The following is a 22,342-nucleotide window of genomic DNA, read 5'->3' on the forward strand; positions in this document are numbered from 1 at the left end:
CCCTAAGCGAAAAGTTTCTACCTGGGTTAAGCTACGTAAAACAACCTGAGCGAAGAGTACTTCTACCTAGAAACTATGAGCTGGATCCCCCTAGAAGAAAAGGTTCTACCTGGGTTAAGCTACCAAAAACAGCATGGACGAAGAGTACTTCTACCCGGAACTATGAGCTGGATCCCCCTAGGCGAAAAGGTTCTACCTGGGTTAAGCTACAAAAAACAGCCCGGACGAAGAGTACTTCTACCCGGAACTATGAGCTGGATCCCCCTAGGCAAAAATGTTCTATCTGGGTTAAGCTACGAAAAATAAGCCTGGGCGAAGTGTACTTCTACCCGGAACTATAAGCTGGATCCTCCTAGGTGAAAAGGTTCTACCTAAGTTAAACTACGTAAAACAACATGAGCGAAGAGTACTTCTACCCGAAACTATGAGTTGGATCCCCCTAGGCGAAAAGGTTGTACCTGGGTTAAGCTACGAAAAACAACCTAGGCGAAGAGTACTTTTACCCGGAACTATGAGCTGGATCCCCCTAGGCTAAAAGGTTCTACCTGGGTAAAGCTACGTAAAATAACATGAGCGAAGAGTACTTCTACCTGGAACTATGAGCTGGATCCCCCTAGGCGAAAAGGTTCTACCTGGGTTAAGCTACGTAAAACAACCTGGGCGAAGAGTACTTCTACTCGAAAACTATGAGCTGGATTTTCCTAGGCGAAAAGATTCTACCTGGGTTAAGCTACGTAAAATAACCTGAGTGAAGAGTACTTCTACCCGAAACTATGAGCTGGATCCCCTAGGCGAAAAGGTTCTACCTGGGTTAAGCTACGAAAAACAGCCTGGGCGAAGAGTACTTCTACCCGGAACTATGAGCTGGATCCCCCTAGGCAAAAAGGTTCTACTTGGGTTAAGCTACGTAAAACAACCTGAGCGAAGAGTACTTCTACCCGGAACTATGAACTGGATCCCCCTAGGCAAAAAGGTTCTACCTGGGTTAAGCTACGAAAACATCCGGAGCGAAGAGTACTTCTAGCCGGAACTATGAGCTGGATCCCCCTAGGCGAAAAGGTTCTATCTGGGTTAAGCTACGTAAAACAACCTGAGCGAAGAGTACTTCTACCCGAACTATGAGCTGGATCCCCCTAGGCGAAAAGGTTCTACCTGGGTTAAGCTACGAAAAACAACTCGAGTGAAGAGTACTTCTACCCGGAACTATGAGCTGGATCCCCCTAGGCAAAAAGGTTCTACCTGGGTTAAGCTACAAAAAGCAAACCTGGGAGAGGAGTAGTTCTATCCGGAACTATGAGTTGGATCCCCCTAGGTTAAAAGATTCTATGTAAAACATCATGAGTAAAGAGTACTTCTACCCGAAAATATGAGTTGGATCCCCCTAGGCGAAACGGTTCTACCAGGGTTAAGCTACGAAAATAATCTGTAATAGTGATGCATGTTGAAAATAAAAGAAAATAGAGATTTTGCGAAACTCACCTTTGATGACATTCGTCCTTTAGGAATCGCCATTCTGCACTGCTTTATTCCTACTGCAAACAAAGAAAAATTGTGAGTTTTAAAAGTGGTGGTCGGTTTGTGGCCTTAATGTCTTTGGTAGCTTGGCTTTGTGCCCATCTTCTTTTGATGATTATTTCAACCTGCCACTAAATGTTTCCTGAATACCACTTGCATTTCTAGCTCCAGAGAGCCTTTGACTTTTCAAACTTTTACATGACGGTTGGTCGCGTGGGACTTAACCTTTTCACCTTATTTTGCCTTTGTGGCATTTCACTTTACTTCTTTCCTTAACACTTTTAATTTCAGAGCATTAGGGAACCTTTGGCTTTTCAAACTTTGCCAAAACAGTTAGCCACTTGGTACTTAACCTTTTCAACTTCATTTTGGCCTTGTAGGCACTTTCAATTTGATTTCCTCCTTACAAGAGTTTTTGATTTTGAAGCATCGGCCACCATGTCCTGTCGGGGTCGACTTGATGCCTCTGCCGAGGCTGGGTGCCTTTTTGCATATTAGCTTGTATCAAGCGCCCTGTAAATCAGTCTTGCTATCTCTTCTTTGCCTTAGTTTTGGAATAGAGTTAGACCGAAAGGGATTCAAAGAAAAACAAACAATGGAATGGACAATGAATTTAGATAAGGGGTATCCCTTTCGGGTGAAGGAAAGAAGGACTTATCTAGAGTACATATGGACTTCAATGAATATGACATGCCTTTTGGACTGAATGCCTGATCTGTGTAAACCGTCCGACTCTTAGAAATGCATCACAACTTTTGCCTCGAAACCAAGAAACCTTGCCCAGGACTGTCAATACCGATGGTTGTGAGGATCCTCTTTTCGATCAGTGGCGCCCTTTGTGGGTTTTCACCAGTCGACCTCTCTCTTCTCACCATCTCCTTATAGTGCTCCTTGCGAGTTTTCACTAAAAAAAACTTTCTCATTTTAGTTTCTTTACTCACCATTGCCTTACGGTGCCCATGAGGGTTTTCACCAATAAGACTCTCTCATTTTATTTCTCTCATTTTGGTTGTACCAGATCCAAGTAACTGTATCCTCCAATTTTGAACATTCTCATTGATTGATTGGAAGGACTTGAAAAGGATTTGGGTAAAAAGAATTTGGATTGAATTACTATTTTGGAACCTCTGAGGCGAGACCATCGCCGAACCATTGTAACATCTGCCCCAGTTTCAACTTTTGGGGGAATGTGAATTTTTATTTTGGTGTGACTGAACCCCAGAGAGAGGCTGCCTACGTATCCTTTCGGAATCAAGTCGAACGTAGTTTAATGAACTTTGTTTTTGATTTTCTTTCGTTTTCTTTTTCTTCTATTTCTTTTCTTTTCAATTTCTTTTTCCTTTCCTTTTTCCTCTTTTTCATTTTTTATTTCATTTTCTTTTTGTCTTCTTTTTTATTTGTTTTTTTTTTCAATAACACTTTCATGTTCCAAAGATGGTAATCAAAGAAAGTGAACCGGCTCAAAGGATTTGCAAAAGGTGAATAGTATTTGGATATTGAGAAAGAAAGCCTTCTTCATCCCAATCGGAGAACATTAATGTTATATAGAGGATCAAAAAATAGTACCCTTTGACTGTACCTACGTTGACAGTTGTTTCAGGGATATTTTCTTCGATGTTTCTCAGGTACAACGCTCTCTTTTGGAAGTACACTCATTACCATGTATGGATCTTTCCAATCCGGGGCCAATTTTCCTTAAGCTGTTCCGAGTCTTTATTTTAATTCCTTAAACTTATCTTCATTACATCCTAATTCTTGATTCATTATTTTGAAGTCTGACAGCGTTTTAGGATCTGGGCATGAAGTCCGCAAGCATGTCATGTTATTAAAATCTGCATTAACAGAACTGAAAAGAGAATAAAAAAAGTGACAAGATTAAGAAAAGAGACATTCCTCAACAATGAAATATTAATTTCATTTGATTTTTTAAAAAATAATAATTAAATCTTGTATAATTATGAAAATTAATTATTTAATTTTATTATAGTCAAAAATAGGTGAGTAACAAACAAACATATAAAATAATAAAACTAACATGTAAAATAATAAAACTAACATATTAAAGTAAAATAATGTAATTAATATTGTTCAATTTACAGTAGCCGATATGGAGGTTCCGCCTTTGCATCCCGGACCTGCCACGCTAGAGCTACTATTGCTACAGGGCGAGCATAGGTTATCATACATATGGGAAGGTCAGTTACTAGCCCAGACGTTATGCGCCAGGAGAGTAGACGATATATGGGACTTTCTTAGGGCCCACCCTCTCCAACCCCGTATAGTCAGACGCCTCCAGGATACAGGTTTTTATAGGATTGTGGAGATCGGCCGGTTGCAGTTGGATTAGTCGTTGATCACGGCCCTGATAGAGCGGTGGCGACCGGAGATGCACATATTCCATTTGTCCATTGGCGAGGCCACTATCACGCTTCAGGACGTGGAGGTCCTGTATGGGCTGCCCGTTGATGGACACCATATTGCTTTGCCGAATGCTATCAGAGAGTATACGGGTTTGCAGTACCTGGAGATGCTGCAGCGGCTCACCGATTTCCAGCCACCGGATGAGACTGCATTGATTGGGGCCATTCGTCTGCAGTTGACGCCCGTCTGGCAGCATTTGGAGGTGATGCACGCTGACATCACAGATGATACATCAGAGCTTCATATTCACCGGTACACGAGGTTGTTGTTGCTGCTTATGTTTGGAGGGGGTTTTGTTCCCGAACACTTCGGGGAACCTAGTTAGTTTGAGATTTCTCCATCATCTTGAGCGGCTAGATGATTTACATCATTACAGCTGGGGTGCTGCTATTCTCGGTTACTTGTACAGGCAGATATGCCGGGCGAGCATGGGCACCCAGCGAGACGTTGCAGGATTTTTGCCGCTGTTGTAGGTGAAAACATAGTCGAATACTCTCTTCATTATAACATACCTAGTAAAAATATACCTTAAATTTTATGTCCACGTTGTATATTAGGTTTGGGCCTGGGAGCGGTTCCTGCAGTTGCAGCCACCTCTACCACCCTTTGCTCCGGATGCACCACCTCTGTTTCTCCCTTTAGCTAGGAGGTGGGTTGATAGGCGAGGATATGGACGGGAGTACGAGGCTCGATATAATCTCCCTTATTGCAGGGATTTGTTGGATTTGCTGGAGGGCGCACATGTAAATGTATACCTAAGTTTACTTGGCCTAGCTTTATATGTGTTGCGTATACTCACATTTCCTATTTTTACTTAATAGTTCATTTGGAGGTCATACAGCGACGAGCTAATAGCTGGTTTGCCCGATTATTGCTCGACCGGCCGAATTATGTGGAGCTCTTCCGTCATGTTGATGTGTCTCGATATTGTCGAGCATCATTCCACCGAGCGAGTACTTTGCCAGTTTGGTCGCCCGCAGCTTGTACCGCCACCGCCCGCTTAGCATATGATACATTACCAGCGGGATGATCATTCCAGGGTTGACCAGACATATGTGGCATGTCTAGAGGCGCAGATCGATATTTGGGACCAGCGGCATGACCTGATTCCGCCACCCCCTCCACCTGACCGTACGGATGGTAAGCATGAGTATATGGGCTGGTACTGCAGTGTTACCCGACTTTTCGTCAGGAATCCCGTTTATCACGCTGGCGATCGGCACGTTCCATATGCCGGGAGGCACGAGGCGCTGGTATGTTATTTGGTATACTTACTTACAACGTTAACTTAGCGTTCCATAATTTATATTTTACATATTGTGCAGGATATTGGCCTACATCTGTTCCACCAGTTTGGACTATAGATGCAGCAGCATACCAGTGAGGGAGCAGCCGTTTGCACGAGTATGGCTGGCAGGTTACCGATCTGGCTTCCCGGACATTAAGGCGAGCCCGAGATGATGAGCGATTAGGATACGAGGCTGAGTATGTGGCGCCATAGCAGTACTATCGTGGGCCACCAGTGGAGTCGGAACGTGGTCAACATGGAAGGCGTGCCCAGAGAGGTAGGGATGTCCCACGAGGTAGGGGTATCCCACGGGGTAGGGGTGTCCCACGGGGTAGGAGTGTCCCACGAGGTCGTGGGGGTCGACGAGGAGGTGGTCCCCAGCAAGGGGCCGTTGAGGCACCTGTTGAGGATGTTGGAGTTGATCAGTCGGGTGACCACCATGAGCCAGACCATGCTCCCAGAGATATGCCGTCATTCAGCCTTCAGCTTACTCCAGGGACTTCGCAAGTGACCCCGTCAGCTCTATTATTGATCGCGGGCACGGCCATTATGCGACATGAGTAGGATCAATATTTTCCTGACCCATCGACCGTCGGTGATGATCGTCCGACACGAGATGTAGATAGTGGGCGCCGGCTGAGTTATGGCTCAACATCGAGGGATGCTGAGGATCTTTCACAGGCGCAGGTTTGTTTGTATTACTATTATTTATATTTGTTTTTATCTAACTAATTAGTGATAAATATCTAAATATTTTTTAAGGCTTCATCCTCGCCCGTCACGGAGGCCACCTTATGCGATACTGACATGGTTGCAACGGGTGATTATATTCAGGATCCTGACGAGACCATGGTAAGACAATTTAAATTTATGTGACTTAGTACGTACATTACTAATACATATTTCATATACTAAAATATCTTATTATTCTGTAGGTTACTGTTGGACCGAGCCCCTTCTACCGAGCCTGTCAGCCCTACTGACGATCATGTTGTAGCGCATCCTCCGATAAAGAGGCATCGTGATGAGGATGATCCTGATAGTGTAGCCGGACAGGATGGGATGTGCCTCAGGCCAACGGCTGCTTTAAAGCATACAGGATGTGGGACACATTGATTTTTATTTTATTTTATGTACATATGACATTCAGTAAATAATAGCAACAAATTTTATTGTTTATATTATATGAACATTATGTTTTTATCTCTCCGGTTCTTCGTTATTTTAATACTACAACACAAACACAAACATAGCAACTTAACATAATTTAAATTCAGTACAACTAATAAAAATACATGACACGGAAAACATAAAGATAAAATACTATACTCAACACATACATGTGTTTGTTTAGTCACTACCGCCTATTATTATCTGCTTCAACCACTTAAATTTCTCTTCCAGCCTATTTTTTTCTTCTTCCGCCTCTTTTAGTTTCTCTTGCACTACCTTAATTTCTCGTTGCATTTCAGAGATCTGACGTTGGTATTCACTGTTCATATTCCAAACATACTGCAAACATGATTTGTAGTATTCCTGGTTAATGGGTTCATCATACCATTCCTCAAACATATATTGATTTCCGCCATTGCGTCCAAACAATTGGTGACATATCCAGTATCTATGCCCAACATTACTATCTGACCAACATGCCTTCAAAATCGCACGTTTGCCACAATAGCACCTTGGTTGGTCATTGCGTCCAGACATTTGTTAATGTAAGGAAAATGAAAAATTTATAGAAAGTTTTGCTATTTATTTTGGTTAAGCCTAGATAATAACTAAAATGCACTAGTTATTTATAGGCAAGACAACACACATAACGTAGTATTTCACCGCGCTATGCTTCGCGTGCTAAATATTCTTTCAGGTACAAAACAGCTTTTCTAGAAGATAGCTTTTGCAGGCGAGCAGCTTTTTAGGTCGACAAGACAACACACATAACGTAGTATTTCACCGCGCTATGCTTCGTGTGTTAAAGATTATTTCGGGTACAATACAGATTTTTCAAAAGATAGTTTTTGCAGGCGAGTAGCTTTCCAGGTCGACAAGAAAATTTGAATTTTTAAATGGGTTTATGTTAGATTGTTGTACTGAAGTATTAATGTTAAATATCAATAAGATTTAACATCAATGAAAACATAATTTAATTTCATACATTCTGCAAGTTAAACAAGTACATACACTTATTACAACCATATTACGGAAACAAAACATTACGTGTATCCTTGATAGTTGGGCACATTAAATAAACTTCCAACAGGAGATGGATTACCACCGCCACCCAAACCAGCTGAAGGACATTTACTACGGCCGTGTCCTGTTTGCGAGCATATGCCACATTTGCGAGCAAAAATGGTATCACCAACATCCATTTGGTTCCGTATACGCGTTCTTTTTTCCACTTGTCGATGACGTACATAGTCCTTGTTACACACCATTTTAAATGGTTCCGGTGGCCAATAATGCTCAGCACCCATTGGTTGCAACTGCCCACTATAGGTGTTTAAGTATGTAGCAACACTATATTCTTTATCAACGTAGTTGTTTGCCCCTAAACCTGTATGTTGAAAGCACTTGATGGTATGTGAGCACGGCATGTGGTAGATGGACCATTTCCCACAAGAGCATAACCTTCTGTCTTCATTTACGGTGTGTGTATTATTCCACTGGTTTGGATGGATAGCGGTGCAAACTTCAAAAATATTTCGATCGTTGCAATACTGTAAATATGAATGTCAATGTGCTCGCCGCCTGTATTTCTCAAATCTTTTCATTGGTATTGGCATAAATTCAACAACCCTTTCCATCAATGACGATGCATCTTGAGCCCTTTCAACAAACCTCCCCGCCATCTGCTTGATTGACATCCACACCATGGCAGTGACATGCAATCCACGTGTAGACTTCAATAACCCATTGAACTACTCTGACACATTTGTAGTCAGAATTCCCCATCTTCTGCCACCATCCGCATGCAAAGTCTACTTGTCAAGCTCATGTCGCATCAACCAACGATAGGCTCCCTCGTCTTCCTGCCTGATAGATTCCATGCTCCTCCTGAATTTACACTCTTGATGATCTGTTGCAGTCATCCATATTAAATCATGCAAATACTTATTGGGATATGCCTTCCGAAAATTGACCTTCATATGCCTTACACAGTAACGGTGGTAGGCATACGGTTCCTGCCATGCACGCAAATTCTGTACAGAACTTAAAATGCCACCATGCCGATCAGATATTAGACAAATACCTTAACATTGTTTGATAACGTGCTCTTTCAAGTGGTTCAAAAATAGTGTCCACGTCTCTTGGCTTTCATTGGCACAAATAGAAAAAGCTAAGGGAAATATACTTCCATTAGCATCTACTGCAACGACGATCAACAACTTAATATCATACTTTCCATAGACATGAGTGTCGTCTATGGATATTATCGGCCACCAATACAGAAAACTATTAATTGCTGGTTTAAATGCCCAGAACACATATTTGAATATATGTTCTGGTATTCCCGGACTCCGCTTAAGCTTCCATTCAACAACAATCCCGGGGATAAAGTGTTGCAATGCAACCATGTACCTGGGTAGAGATGCAAAGTCAGCATTCAAGTTAAAATGATTCCCACTGAATGTGTCCATTTCACAATTGTGGGTGCCAATGTATTTACCCATAACCCACATATTTGTTTTCTTCTTCCTCGCCCGCAGCATCCAATTACAAACCGTAAACCATCTACGACAGACTACCTTGTATACATCTAGAGATGACTCGCGTACCATGATCTCATGACACTCTTTTACGATGTACATTAGCACCGCCCTGGTTAGGCGCGCTTTATCGGGAAAAAGCATGCCCTTTGACAACACCGTTGCTCTAGATTCATTCCACATTACTGTCCGAATTTTGTCAATATCCCTTGTGAGTGCATCCACATTCGGCATACTTGGCAAATGATCAAGGTAGGGAATCTCCCTTGAATGAAACGGCACGTGGGACTCGTATACTCTTGGTCTAACGGGGGGTGGAGCATGCTCCCTCGTCAAATCAGGTCCAGCATTCTCTTCCTCCTCATTATCACCCTCATCAGGTAAGGGTGTATCATCTCCAGACTCGTCGGCATTGTTGTCGTAATCACTATTCTCTTGCTGACTTTGTGCATCTGCCAGATCCCAATTAAATATGTCGTCTTTGGGCAATTGAGTAAGGAAAGGACCTTCAGGATGCTCGTTTTCACTGCACAACCAACAAAATAATAAGGTACTCAAATTGATAAATACTTTACATATAGCTATATCACTTCACTTACAAATTGTAATGCGTTAACATCCCATGATGGACATTATCCACACACCCCCTCCCCCCAATATAATGAAACCCTTATTCTTCGCTCTTCAGACATTATGACAAAATGCAAAATAACTTAACGAAGAAATATTTCAGAAGACTTAAGAATATTTGTGAATGGATTTTTAGAAAATCCTTAACCTCTTTAAATAAGGCAAAAACCAATCTGGGGGTACAATTTTTTAAGTTATAGCGCTTTAAATAAGGGCGTTATACCCAATTGAATTATTGTTATGTCAGTTAAACCCAGAAAAATTATTGGTGGGCCCACATAATATGTATAGTGCGGTAAGGAAAGACGTTACATATATAGCGCCTTTTAAAAGGGCGTTATATATATTTTGGTCTCTATGTATTTTTTTCACACATTTTGGTTCTTTGAGTCCAAAAGAACCGCATTTTGGTTCCGGACTCTATAAAATGGTGCCCAGTTTTTTTTAACCTATTTGTGTCTCTCGAGTCCAAAAAGACCACAGTTTCAGACTCCCCGAGACTTCACTAAGCATCAATCTTGTCATAGTTCCTTGGGAAACTACCAGCTATGTCCATTTATAAGTAGTTCATTACAAAAGTTGGTCAATTCATAAAATATTACTAATATTAGCCAATTAGCTATTTGTAGCAACAAAGTGTCAAATATTTGCTTTCTTTTGAGTGGGTGTTATTAGAATAGATTGGGTACATCTTAAGGAACTTGAATCTCAATTTTGGGATGATTTGGTGAAGTTTTGAGGTGGTTTGAATTGAAATTCGAAGTAAAAACTTAACATGAAAAAAAATGATATGTGTATCATTTGTGTATCACATATGTATCATATTTGTATCAATTATGTATCACATGTATATCCATGTATACATGTGTGTGAGATACATCCGTGATACATGTTTGATACATGTGTCGCATAAAAAAAATTTGAACTCGATTTAATTACGAATTTTGATACAAAACCAGTCCAAATCACCTCCAATCTTCCTCAATTTTTGTATATTGACTTATCTATATGTTTTTAATGAATTTCAACTATACCCATTGAAAAAGTTCCCCTTTTGCTTAGATTTTTAGAATATTGTATTTGTTTTTTTGTATTTCATCACCTTATTTGCTACCCCATCCATAAAATTTTCTTTCCGCCTTGCACCTAATGTTGCTAATCACGCTTAAAAATATGAAACGTAATTTTTGCATGTGGTTCTTTGAAAGAAAGAACCTTATTTATTTGGTTTTTTAATTTGTATGTGTTTGACTAGTTTTAGTAAGTCTATGATTAATTGCTAGAGGTTGCTAAATTAAGACTTATTTGAGACATTCTGTGTAAGTTCCCTAGTTCCTTTATCATTGGGTTTCAAACTGTTAAACCCAGCACCCAAGGGCAGGTGACCGTTCGATTTAACAAAACAAAAACACAAAAAGGAAAAGAGACCTATGAGAAGTTGAGAACCAATAAATGAAACTTTGTTCAATTTTGCTAATAATTGTTTGCGGTAAATACTGAGGGTAGGTAAATTTATTTGGCTGTTGGAACACCTCAGTTTCATACCCTTTCCACGAGATAGGCGTGCCCATCTACGTCTATCTGGCCAAACTGTGGTGCGCAAATAAGGCAAGGGCACATAAAAGGAGAGGAGCAGGGGAGGATTTGAACCTTTTTTCGTTCACACAAGCTCACATGATCTGAAACCATATTCACATTTGAAAATGTTAAGGGCCCGTTTAGCCATAAAAAAACAAATTCACTTTTTTTTCGAAAATTTTCACTATTTTTCGAAATCAATATTTGACATAACATTTTCAATTTTCACTTTTAAAATTTTTCAAAAATTTTAAAAACTCCAAAAAATTATTTTTCAAAATTCACTTCAAATCAGTCACAAAAAAATTCATAAAACAACCCAAAATTGTATTCATGTTCAAACACAACTCTAATTTTCAAATACCATTTTCACTTGAAATTTTTTTTTACTTTTTCCCGAAATTTTACGATTGTTATGTCCAAACGCCCACTAAATATTACACAGAAAATGCAAAAATAAAAAATACAGTGTCTTTATGTACGGAATTTACTTATTTCTGCACATATACCCATTTTTAAAACAAACTGACTGAAGAAAACACACAATATTAAGAATCTCAAACTACAAATAAACAACCGTAGGAACACATGATAAGTTAGAATAATAAATGTCCATTTTTAACTACAACAACCCCCTCCTTGAGAAGCAGCTCCATCTCTTCCACCCGAAGGCCCGGGAATGCCTCCGTATCCAACTTTTATTCCATAAGACTGCAAAAGAAAAATGGAAAGCCTTAGTTTTGGAAACTATTACGCACATGGTGCAAATCAATTATCACCGAGATACATAAATATTTACTGAACTTTTAGGACATTCAGCATTCTTGCTCCTCATAACATTAATCAGGACACTCATCTTTATCAGTACTCAACATAACTGATACTCCACTAAACAAGGAACTATGCTAACAATATGCTAGACCGGGTCCACAGATTGCGGTAAGATCTAGTAAAACTGGTGGATTGGTACTTCTTAGGATGGTCGAAAAAATACCAAGTCTTTAATTTTTTCAAATTTAACTTCCTTTCGCGTCCTAAGATAGCATGTTCCATATCCTGGAGTTGTAGGAAATTTACCTCTCAATAGGCACCAAATTCACCCTCAATTCTCCACATAAAAATTGCATTTACAGATCAATGTCAGATGAATAAAAGAACCCATTTTTAAAAATCAGAAGAAAAAAAAAGACTAATCCAATTAGGAGCTACTAAAACAGCTACTCTGAGTTGGATGTTACATTTTGCACTTAAAAGACTTTTCAGCGGGGAAAATGGCATTTCAGAAGCTATTACAGCAGTTATCTGCAAATAACATAGCTACATATGCCCAACTAAACTACACAAGAGATGAGCCTGAAAAGGGTGTTCTCCTAATGGTCTTTTCTCTCGTGCAGGATGTTGGACTTGGTCATTTGACCAGATTATTTAGGGGATGAAGCTCCTTTGGTGGCAATCATCTTTGGATAATATTAGAAATCTTGCAGAATAACTTTCAACATACATGGTTTAAGTTTTTTCAAGAAGTACTGGACAAATACTTTCTTCTAAAAATCATTTTTTAAGAAGTGGTTTTGGCATTTTCAAAAGTAAAGTTCTCATTCCACTGACAAAACACTCAAAAGACCTATAATTATTATAAACATGTCTGTTTTTTGCACAATTTTTTCCCAAAAAATTTCCATAGGTATCCAAACGCCTAAATTATTTCAAGGGAGAGGATATTCTCCAACTTCTTCCTTTTAACTCTTTAAACAAGCAAACAACATTGATTACAGGTTCAGAAGAAAACGCATAATGTTGGTTACTTCATGGGATGCCAATCAGGTCTTCCATAGCCAATCTCCTTTTCATATTAATAGAACTCAACGAAAATTCACCACACTAGCAGAATATATATATATAAATGGTCAGGGTATGGCATACCTCATTTGATACATCAAACACTCCATCCTGTATTTTCTTATAAATTGTTGAGGCTGTTCTGATAAAAGCCTGGAAAAGAGCGAAAACAGAAATCAGATAGGCAACTAATCTCTAAGTTTAATTACAGAGTGATGTCCATGGATGGATAATAAAGATAAGAGAGGTAGCAGGTGAGGGAATCTCTTACCTCTTCAACATTCTGAGCTGTTTTGGCAGAGGCCTCCATAAATATCAATCCATTTTCTTTGGCAAATTGCTCACCCTCCTCTGTACTTACAGCTCTTCTGTGAGCCAAATCACACTTGTTTCCTATCAGCATTATGGTCATGTTTGCATTGGCATGCTGCCTTGCATCTTCCAGCCAACTAGCAAGGTGATTAAATGTTTCCCTCCTAATATGTTTTAAAATGGGGAAAAGCAAAATCATCACTAAATCAAAGAACCCACACTTACATATTTTTTTGATAAATGCACTTTAGTCACATATTAAGTTTCGTACCGGTGAAGACAAAAAGAATAAGAACAAAAATAATCCAGCGCTTGTAGTTAGTTTTAGAAGCTTGTTCTACTACTCTCTTAGACATAGACAAGATAGCCATCAGGAACGGAACACCGTTAGATAGGGTACAAGTAATGAAGTGAAAAGATTAAATCAAAATATTCTGCATTTCATTAGTTAAAACAGCCGATGTTCTATGAGAAATTAATATTAAAGATTAAAATATATTCACAATACAGTGAACTCTGCACTTTGAATGCATCCTAGGTAACAAGAATTTGTAAATAAATATTTCTGGAACTTTGATCAATGCTTAAAAGACAGATCAAGAAGTACAATTGTTTATACTACGAGACACATAACCTCGAGTTTCTTCCGGGTATGGAAATGCCAAAGACACTGCACAAATACCTTGTAATATCATAAACAAGTAGTGCCCCAGCAGCACCTCTGTAGTATGACCTCGTGATAGATCTGAATGATTCCTGACCAGCCTGTGACGGAGAACACTCATTAGATAATGCTCTTAGTCATTCGCACTAGCATGAGAAAAGAATAAGCAGAACACCAGAAGAATTATTCTACCACCAAAGACAGAATTTTAAACATTTGGACAGATAATCTGAAGCTCCTTGAAACCACAACAACAAGCTGAACCATGGACTAACCGTGTCCCAGATCTGAAGTTTTATGGGCTTGTTGTCTATTGTGATCATTCTAGCCCCAAATTCAACCCCAATGGTCAAGTCATGGACCGGTTGAAACCGTTTGTCCGTAAATTGCAAAAGAAGACATGATTTTCCAACTCCTGCATAAAAGAATTAATACTCTTATCAATGAAAATCTAATGAAACTGTAAGATATTCTGGGGGAAAAGGCACTGGTATCAGCACATAAAAAACAAGGAGTTCTGAGAATGTGCACACACAGAACTGAACACATGGAAAATCATGAAGATACGTAAACAACTGCAGTTTTTTGAATAAATATGCTGAAAACACTCTTGAATAATCATATTAACCATTAGCCACGTACAATTAACCTCTAAAAGGAACGCTTCTGCCAACATGAACACGTAATCTAGAGCATAAACTACACATTTTTCAAATTCTCATGCAGTCAAATTCCTTCCTCTTCAAAAAAGGTTCCTTCCTCTCTATTTATGGTAAAGAAGGCTAGCTATTTTAATCGTTAAGAATTTGCAAACTAAGCCACCAAAGAAGAATTCCGTGAACGCCATTTCTAAGCATTACGACTTCACAAAAAGATAATGACTTTCAAAACCTACTAAGTGAATGATACAATAAAGCCACAAATGCTGAAAATCTAGTTTAGCTTGATCTCATGATGAAAAACATTCAAATGACCTAGATCAAATAGCTTGGGCTGATAACATCCTCTCTTTTTTCTAGATGTCAGTTTGCAGCGATCACGAATAGATTATCAACATCAATTTAGACATGAAGTGCAACATGACACGACACGAAATCAAAACACACATTTCTGAAGCTCAAGACAATATAAAGACCACATTCGCATAGCAACATAAATGAATTTCCATATATTGAAGTTCCTATCCCAGATCGAGATAATTAAAATTTATGAAACGCCAAATTAGGTTCAATCAGAAATTCAGAATCAACGGGAACCTATTGATCAGATCCAAATCAAATGTTAAACAAATACATCAAAATCGTCAGATATAAAAGCAAGCATAACCGAAACAGGCAATTTAAAACGGAAAATGGAAGAGGAAAAAGTTACCGGTATCGCCGATGATGATATACTTGAAGAGATAGGCGTAAGACATGTTTTAGAAGTAAATCCCTAAGAGAGTATATTACAGAAAAAATAATGTACAAATCCCTAATAATTGTAAACGAGAAGGTGGAGAGACGAAAGGTATTTAAAGGCTCTCTTTTAAGAATTCAAATGATTTTTGTTGTATCCTTCTTCTGAGATGCGGAGAGAGAAGAAATGTCAGAATTTACAGAGGCGCAAAGGGGTTCGAATATACGTAAATTATTGAAGTGCTTTGCTAAATTTGGCGTGTCGTAGGATTCCCCCCCCCCTCTAAGCCTTCGAAGAGAAGGCACGACTCCTGCATAGCTGTTAAACGGATCAGGTATTCGGATCTCTTTCCATTTCTATCTCGCTCCGAATATTCCTTTTTTTGTTTAAATAACTCACATTACCGAATATCCATGAATTAAAAAGATTTCTGTGCTAATTCTTTGCTTTTTACTATATCTCTTTAACCTCAAAACCGGGTAACAATTGAATTTGTAAGTGATTTTAAGGATACGTGGACTAACTTGACACAAAACGATAAATTAAATTGCAATTGAAATAAATAATGATAAAGTAAATGCGAACCACGCGAATTGAACGATCTTAGCCTGGGGAAGTTAATCACCCTCAAATCAGGTACGCTCCGATCGGTGTCGGGATACAGAAGAACAAGAGCTTTTAAAATAATAATGATACATAACTTTGGAATGCGTGTTGCAATGTGTTCAATGAATTATCAATCCTCTATTTATACCTACTTTAAGTACAATTCTATAAAAGATAAAAAAAATCCCTTGATTTGATTATTGCCGGTGCCTTATTGATACGTGCCGAGATTTCTGTCGTAATATCCGACCGGCCACGGATATTTCGGTCTTCTGTTGGTTATGCTAACAGCATTTCTTCGAGCTCGATCGGGGCTAAGGTCGACTCCGGGATTACGGACTCAATGTTCTCGAAGGCAGGCGCTATGACCCCGGGTTCTAGCTCGATGGGATTCGGGGTAGATCTTCAGTCTTTGGTTGTCATGTTCCTAACATGTCATGTTGTAGGTGAGCTCGATTTCGACCGTACAGAGATAGTCCCCTCGTTTTTTCGGAGCGTAGATGACGAGAAACGACATGAGCTTCCGATTCTTTCTTCGATATCACACGACAGAAATGACAAAACTGTCAAAACGTCTCGTCAGTCAAGTCTTAATGACATTAAACGCTTGTCAGTTACTGGTTGGCCACTCCTAGATGCGAATCGTCGCTGGAAAACTGTAAATACCCCCTCATTTGTTCATTCAAACTTTACATTCAATTCTTCTGCCCTCTATAACGACTCGGCCAGTCGTTCCGAGAGTTATAGCCCCGTTCCTCATTTCTGCTTCTTTTTTAGTCCTTCAGCTATATTGTGTTATACCGGATTAGTTGGTTCGAGGCCGAGTAATTTCGGAGTGAATTGAGACACTTAGTTTCTAAAGTAGAAGCTTAAGTTGGAAAAGTCAACCAGATATTGACTTATGTGTATACGACCTCGGATTTGAATTTTGATGGTTCTTTTAGCTACGTTAGGTAATTTTAGACTTGGGAGCGCGTTCGGAATGAGATTTGGAGGCCCGTGGTAGAATTAGGCTTGAATTAGCGAAAGTTAGAAATTTGACAATTTCGGTCGGCAGTGGAAATTTGATATCGGGGTCGGAATGGATTTTCGGAAGTTGGAGTAGGTTCGTGGTGTCATTTGTGACGTGTGTGTAAAATTTGAGGTCATTCGGACGTGGTTTGGTTGGTTTCGGCATCGGTTGTCGAATTTGGAAGTTTAGAAGTTCTTAGGCTTGAATCCGAGGGTAATTTGATGTTTTGATGTTGTTTAGAGTGATTCGAAGGCTCGATTAAGTTCGTATGTTGATATATGATTTTTCGGTATGTTTGGCTGAGGTCCCGAGGGGCTCGGGGTGATTTCGGATGCTCAGCGGAGGGAAGTTTTGGACTTAGACTTGGCAGATTTTTCTGGTGTTCTGGTGTTTTCGCACCTGCGGTGGGAGGACCGCAGGTGCGGCCCCGCAGAAGCGCTTAGGAAGTCACAGATGCGGGCAAGGGTGGGTTGGATTGGAATTGCAGGTGCGAGAAGGGGGACGCATCTGCGAGCCCGCATATGCGAGGCTGAGACACAGATGTAGAAAAGAGGAGTTTGGTTGTTTCCGCAGAAGCGGAGGGAAATGCGCAGGTGCGCGTTCGCAGGTGCGCGTCCAGTGCGTTAAGTGAGTTTCCGCAGAAGCGGCTCCGTAGGTGCGGATATTGGACCGCAGGTGCAGTTTTGCTGGGCAGAAGGTATAAAAAGACGACTTCGAGATTTTTCCTCATTTTCACAATTTGAAATACGGACTTTGGAGCTTTTGGACTAATTTTTGGAAGGAAATTCAAGGGTTATTACTGAGGTAAGTTCCTTGAGCCTAATTATCCTTAGATATGGTATTTTCCCGTTGATTTCTCAAATTAGTAGGATTTTTGAAGTGAAAATTGAGGGTTAGGGCTTGGGATTTTGGAGAGTGTAATTTGAGGGTTTGAGGGACCAAATGATGTCGGATTTTGATGAATTTTGTATGGTTAGACTCGTGAGTGAATGGGCTTTCGGGTTTTGTGACTTTTATCGTATTTCAAGACGTGGGCCAGGGGGTCAGATTTGAGTCGATTTCGGGTTTTGAGTCTAATTTAGTAGTTTTCTTGTGAAATTGATTCCTTTAGCATATATTAATGGTATTGTACTGTTTATGGCTAGATTCGGGACGCTTGGAGGCCGATTCGAGAGGCAAGGGCATTGTGGAGTAGAGATTTGCTCGGATTGAGGTAAGTAACGGCTGTAAATCTACTCTTGAGGGTATAAAACCCCGGATTTTTGTGTCATGTGATTATTTTGGGAGGTGACGCATATGCTAGGTGACGGGCGTATGGGCGTGCACCGAGGGGATTGTGACTTGGTCCGTCCCGTGAAAACTGTAAAGTTGAATAACTTGTTGATAACTATGTGCTCTCTATGTGTTATGGAAATTTGACTATAAGTCATGTTAGAAACCATGTTTAGGCTATATGTTGCTACTGTTGAGACCCACAGAGGTCGTGTACATGTTGAACTATCTGCTTAAATGTTGTTTTGTACTCGGTCACAATTTACTTGATTATTTTATCCCAGTCTCTATTGTTCATTATTGATGCATCATATCATTGTTGTTTGGTCTGATTTCATTATTATTGAGAGCCCGGGAGACTGAAGAGATTTATGACTGAGCAAGGCCGAGGGTCTAATTGTGAGATATTATTATAGCATGTGAGTTGTCCGTGCAGCACGTGAGTTGTCCGTGCGGATCCAGATATTATACTATAGCACGTGAGTTATCCGTGCGGATCCAAATATTTATACTATAGCACGTGAGTTGTCCGTGCTTATAGCGCTTGGGCTGTAGGAGCCCCTCCGGAGACCCCCAGTGACCGCGGGTACCCATTGAGTGTGAGTACTGAGGGTTGAGAGCTGAGTGGTTGAGCTGTTGTGACGAGTTAAGTGACTATTGCCCTGAGAGGTTGTACTTGCTTTTCATTTGTGGTTGCACTTAGTTGCTATCTATTATTATTGTAAAAAATTTCTGAAGGAGTTTATTTTCGGATTACATGAACTTGAATTGTATAAAATTGATTTGACTTAAACTGCTGGATTGGAAAGCATGTCTATTCTTTGCTAGAATTACTGAAAATGAACTATAACTGTGTAGCTCGTCACTATTTTTAGTTCTTTATTTATTTTTGTTACTTACTGAGTTGGTGTACTCACGTTACTCCCTGCGTAGGTTTGAGTTTAGGGTCATGACAAGTTGGTATCAGAGCTCTAGGTTACATAGGTCTCACGAGTCATGAGCAAGTTTAGTAGAGTCTTGTGAATCGGTACGGAGACGTCTGTACTTATCTTCGAGAGGCTGCCGAATCCTTAGGAAAATTTCACTTTCTTGTATTCTATCGTGCGGAATTGATTCATCTTAAAGCACAACTCTTTGAATTCCTTCCATGCATTTCGTATGCGCATACGAGCGCTCGGTATAAGTTGTGCATCGCCGGCTTGTGATTCTATGAACGAGGTTCAAGTCTGTGTTTTGTTGATGGGCCAGTCTGGAGGACTTGAGGCCGGGGTTAGACCGCAGCTTAGGCTCGGTAGTGAGATCTTGTACATATGGACCCTTATATCCGGTAATATCCCTACGAATAGGATTTGTGGCTCGATGAGCGATTGATTGGCTATATGGTAAGTATGATGTGACTGCGGGATGTATTCAGATGGGTTGAATGTGACGAATAAAGTTTGCTTATAATTCAATAGTTTGCTATTGGGTACTCAATTTCTGTCTTGATTTGACGTATAGTCTCGAGTTGTGAGTATATTGAAGGATCTTTCACGTTGTTAAATTGTGGGGCAAATTAAATTCTCATGTCTTGTCAATGAGTTTGGACTCAAGAAGAGTAAGTGATTGTGTTTGCGGATGGGCATTTCTAATGTTGATGGCTCGAGAAAGATGATCTTCGAAGAGGCTTAGAGTCGGTAACATTTTATTTGTTGAGGTGCAACATAGATGCATTTCGATTTGATGAAACAGTTTGGGCAGCAAAGTATGAGGGAAGACACGACGAGGAACCAGTACCAGAATCTCCTCTAAAAATGTTCATCCCGGGGGGATGCCCGATCAATGCTGACTTTAAAGTCTAAAAGCTCTCCTCCGTACCAGGCCGGTGTGAGGAGGTCTCGAGGTACATCTGCTCGATCACCAAGGATATTCTCTCTGAAGTCAAGAAGGATTGTAACTGGGCTGACAAACATGTGGTGGTTCCCGAACCTGACAAATCCATCACCACCCACGTCGAGGGATTTTTAAGTGTTTACACTTATCCCTTCACGTTTGGCCCCTTGGACCCGGTTATTGTTGACTTTTGGAAAAGATACGAGGTAACCCTCGGTCAAAATCACCCTTCTTTTTGGAGGATCGTAATCCTCCTCTGCTTCTTTATAAGAAATATCGAAGGGTTCCCTTTCGTGATCGACCACCTTATGCGCTTATACAGTCCCAGACTCTACCGAGGGGGACTGATCAAGCTAGCCCTTTGGGCCAGTAAAGTCACGTTCTCGAGTATCGATAAAGATAGGGATCGAAGTTGGCTAGGCCGTTTCATCTGAGTGAGGACCTCAGACTTGATCCCGGCCGAGTACATGTCGTTCCCTGAGAAGTGAAACATGAAACATAAGTATATAATTTTGCTTCCAAGGTTTTATTTATCGCCCTTTTTCTTCCTTCTTATCGGTGTTCTGCGATGGTGCAACTGTTGCTCGGATCTCAAACGCAGTTTCTCGAATTAAGGAGAGGGTCGAGGGTATCGTATCGCAAAGGCCTTATTCCAAGCGCTCGTGGCGCGAGCTTTCAAAGGGCCAATGGGAGGCCCATTCGCACGGTGAGATCTCTTTCATAAGTGATATTTGGTTTCCCCTTTGCATGATTAAGTCCTTACTTATTTTATTTCTTTTTGCAGGTTTACCCAAAGATGTCCAAATAAGGCCCCCATCCGGTAGTGACGATTTCCCCACTGAGTCCTCTACTCTGAAACAGGGTGAAGAGAAGAAGAGAAAAAGGGCTCCGAGTTCTGCGAGCTCGGAGAAAAAGAAACCAAAGAGAAGTCTTATCCACAAGTCAAAAGAAACCTCCAGCTCCCGAATACTTGATTTGGACTCCCTCTACCGGCTCAGGGATGAGTCTGAAGAGGAGGAAATTTTAGTGGATTGGAAGCCATCGGTCCCTGAAGAATGGGCATCAACCGAAGGGGGGACGATAAAGGCAAATCCTTCCCAAACTCTTGATGTCGACTCATCAGTGAGGGTCGAGAACCCTCAAGATATCGGTTCTGCTCCACCCGGTGTCATCGATATAACGGGATCACCTTCGTTCATGGACTCAATGTTCGGTGAAGCTTAAATGGCGAAGGAGCGTTCAAATGAGGGGGTCCAAGGAGCGAATGATCCCCTCCAAAGCTTTTTTGATGGCGTGGACTCTATTGCCATGGAGGATGTCACTGGTTTGGGTGATTTGGAAGTACCAAGAAGAAGTCCACCCTAGGGGACAAGTCGATCTAGCTCGAGCTCGAGATTGGTTAACTGATTCCTTGCCCCGAGTGTTGATCCTGGTCGGAAGCGGTCGATTATTATCTCTGTTCCGGAGGATGCCAAGTTCTTTCCGCGCCTGTTGGGGTAGCTAGTTACCTCCGGTGCCTGGTGACTAAATAAGACCAGTCAAAGATGAACGATGTGGAATCTCCCTGCTTGTTCAACGAAGCACAACAGACATTGAATCGGGTAAGGTGTTATCAAACCTTTTCATTTTCCAGCCTTGGTTACTTAATGATCTTAACATTTTTCCTTATATTCACAGACCTCAATGCTTCACCACGAGACCTTCCTCCGATATCGAGAAGAATTGAGTCTCCTCGAGGCCGAAGCCAAAGAACTTACTGAGAAGAGAGATATGTACAAACTTCTCAGTGAGCAACGTGAGGGGGAGGTTAAAGGGGGAGGTTAAGAGCCTCCGAGCTGAGCTGGAGATGGCTCGAAATGAGCGACCTGGTCGAGCAGGTAAAAATATTTAAGGTTAGTGACGAAGATATAAGCTCGGTGACTAACGATCGGAATCCGCAGGTCCAACAAAAAATCGATCAGATCGATCAACTGCGAGCTGAGATAGATGTTGTCAAGGACGAGACTGACGAATAGAGGGGCAAGATGGATCACCTGGCCTCGGAAAAAGAGGCTGCTCGGGCGCAACTGACTTCGGCTGAGGTCCAGCTTCGAACAGCAAAGGAAAAGGTCGAGGTGCAAGCCAAAAAGGTTGAAGAGCTCCAGTCTCGGCTAAGTTTGGCTGCCTCTGATCGAAAAATTATGGCCAAGGAACTTGAAACGGTCAAGTCAGCGGCCGCGGTG

The 22,342-nt window shown here is 40.8% G+C and overlaps 1 protein-coding gene across 1 annotated transcript; it reads right to left on the reverse strand.

Annotated features, from left to right (window-relative positions):
• Nucleotides 1-11,618: 11,618 nt before the first annotated feature.
• Nucleotides 11,619-15,674, reverse strand: LOC107774510 (ras-related protein RABB1c). Its single transcript, XM_016594092.2, has 6 exons — nt 15,332-15,674; nt 14,236-14,375; nt 13,979-14,061; nt 13,256-13,460; nt 13,069-13,137; nt 11,619-11,856 (listed from the first exon to the last, which is right to left on the reverse strand). Exons 1-6 carry the CDS (start codon nt 15,375-15,377, stop codon nt 11,764-11,766), a joined length of 636 nt encoding a protein of 211 aa, XP_016449578.1. The 5' UTR covers nt 15,378-15,674; the 3' UTR covers nt 11,619-11,763.
• Nucleotides 15,675-22,342: the final 6,668 nt, after the last annotated feature.

The sequence above is a fragment of the Nicotiana tabacum genome, chromosome 2 (genome assembly GCF_000715075.1).
Source record: "Nicotiana tabacum cultivar K326 chromosome 2, ASM71507v2, whole genome shotgun sequence".
NCBI classification, from domain to species: domain Eukaryota; kingdom Viridiplantae; phylum Streptophyta; class Magnoliopsida; order Solanales; family Solanaceae; genus Nicotiana; species Nicotiana tabacum.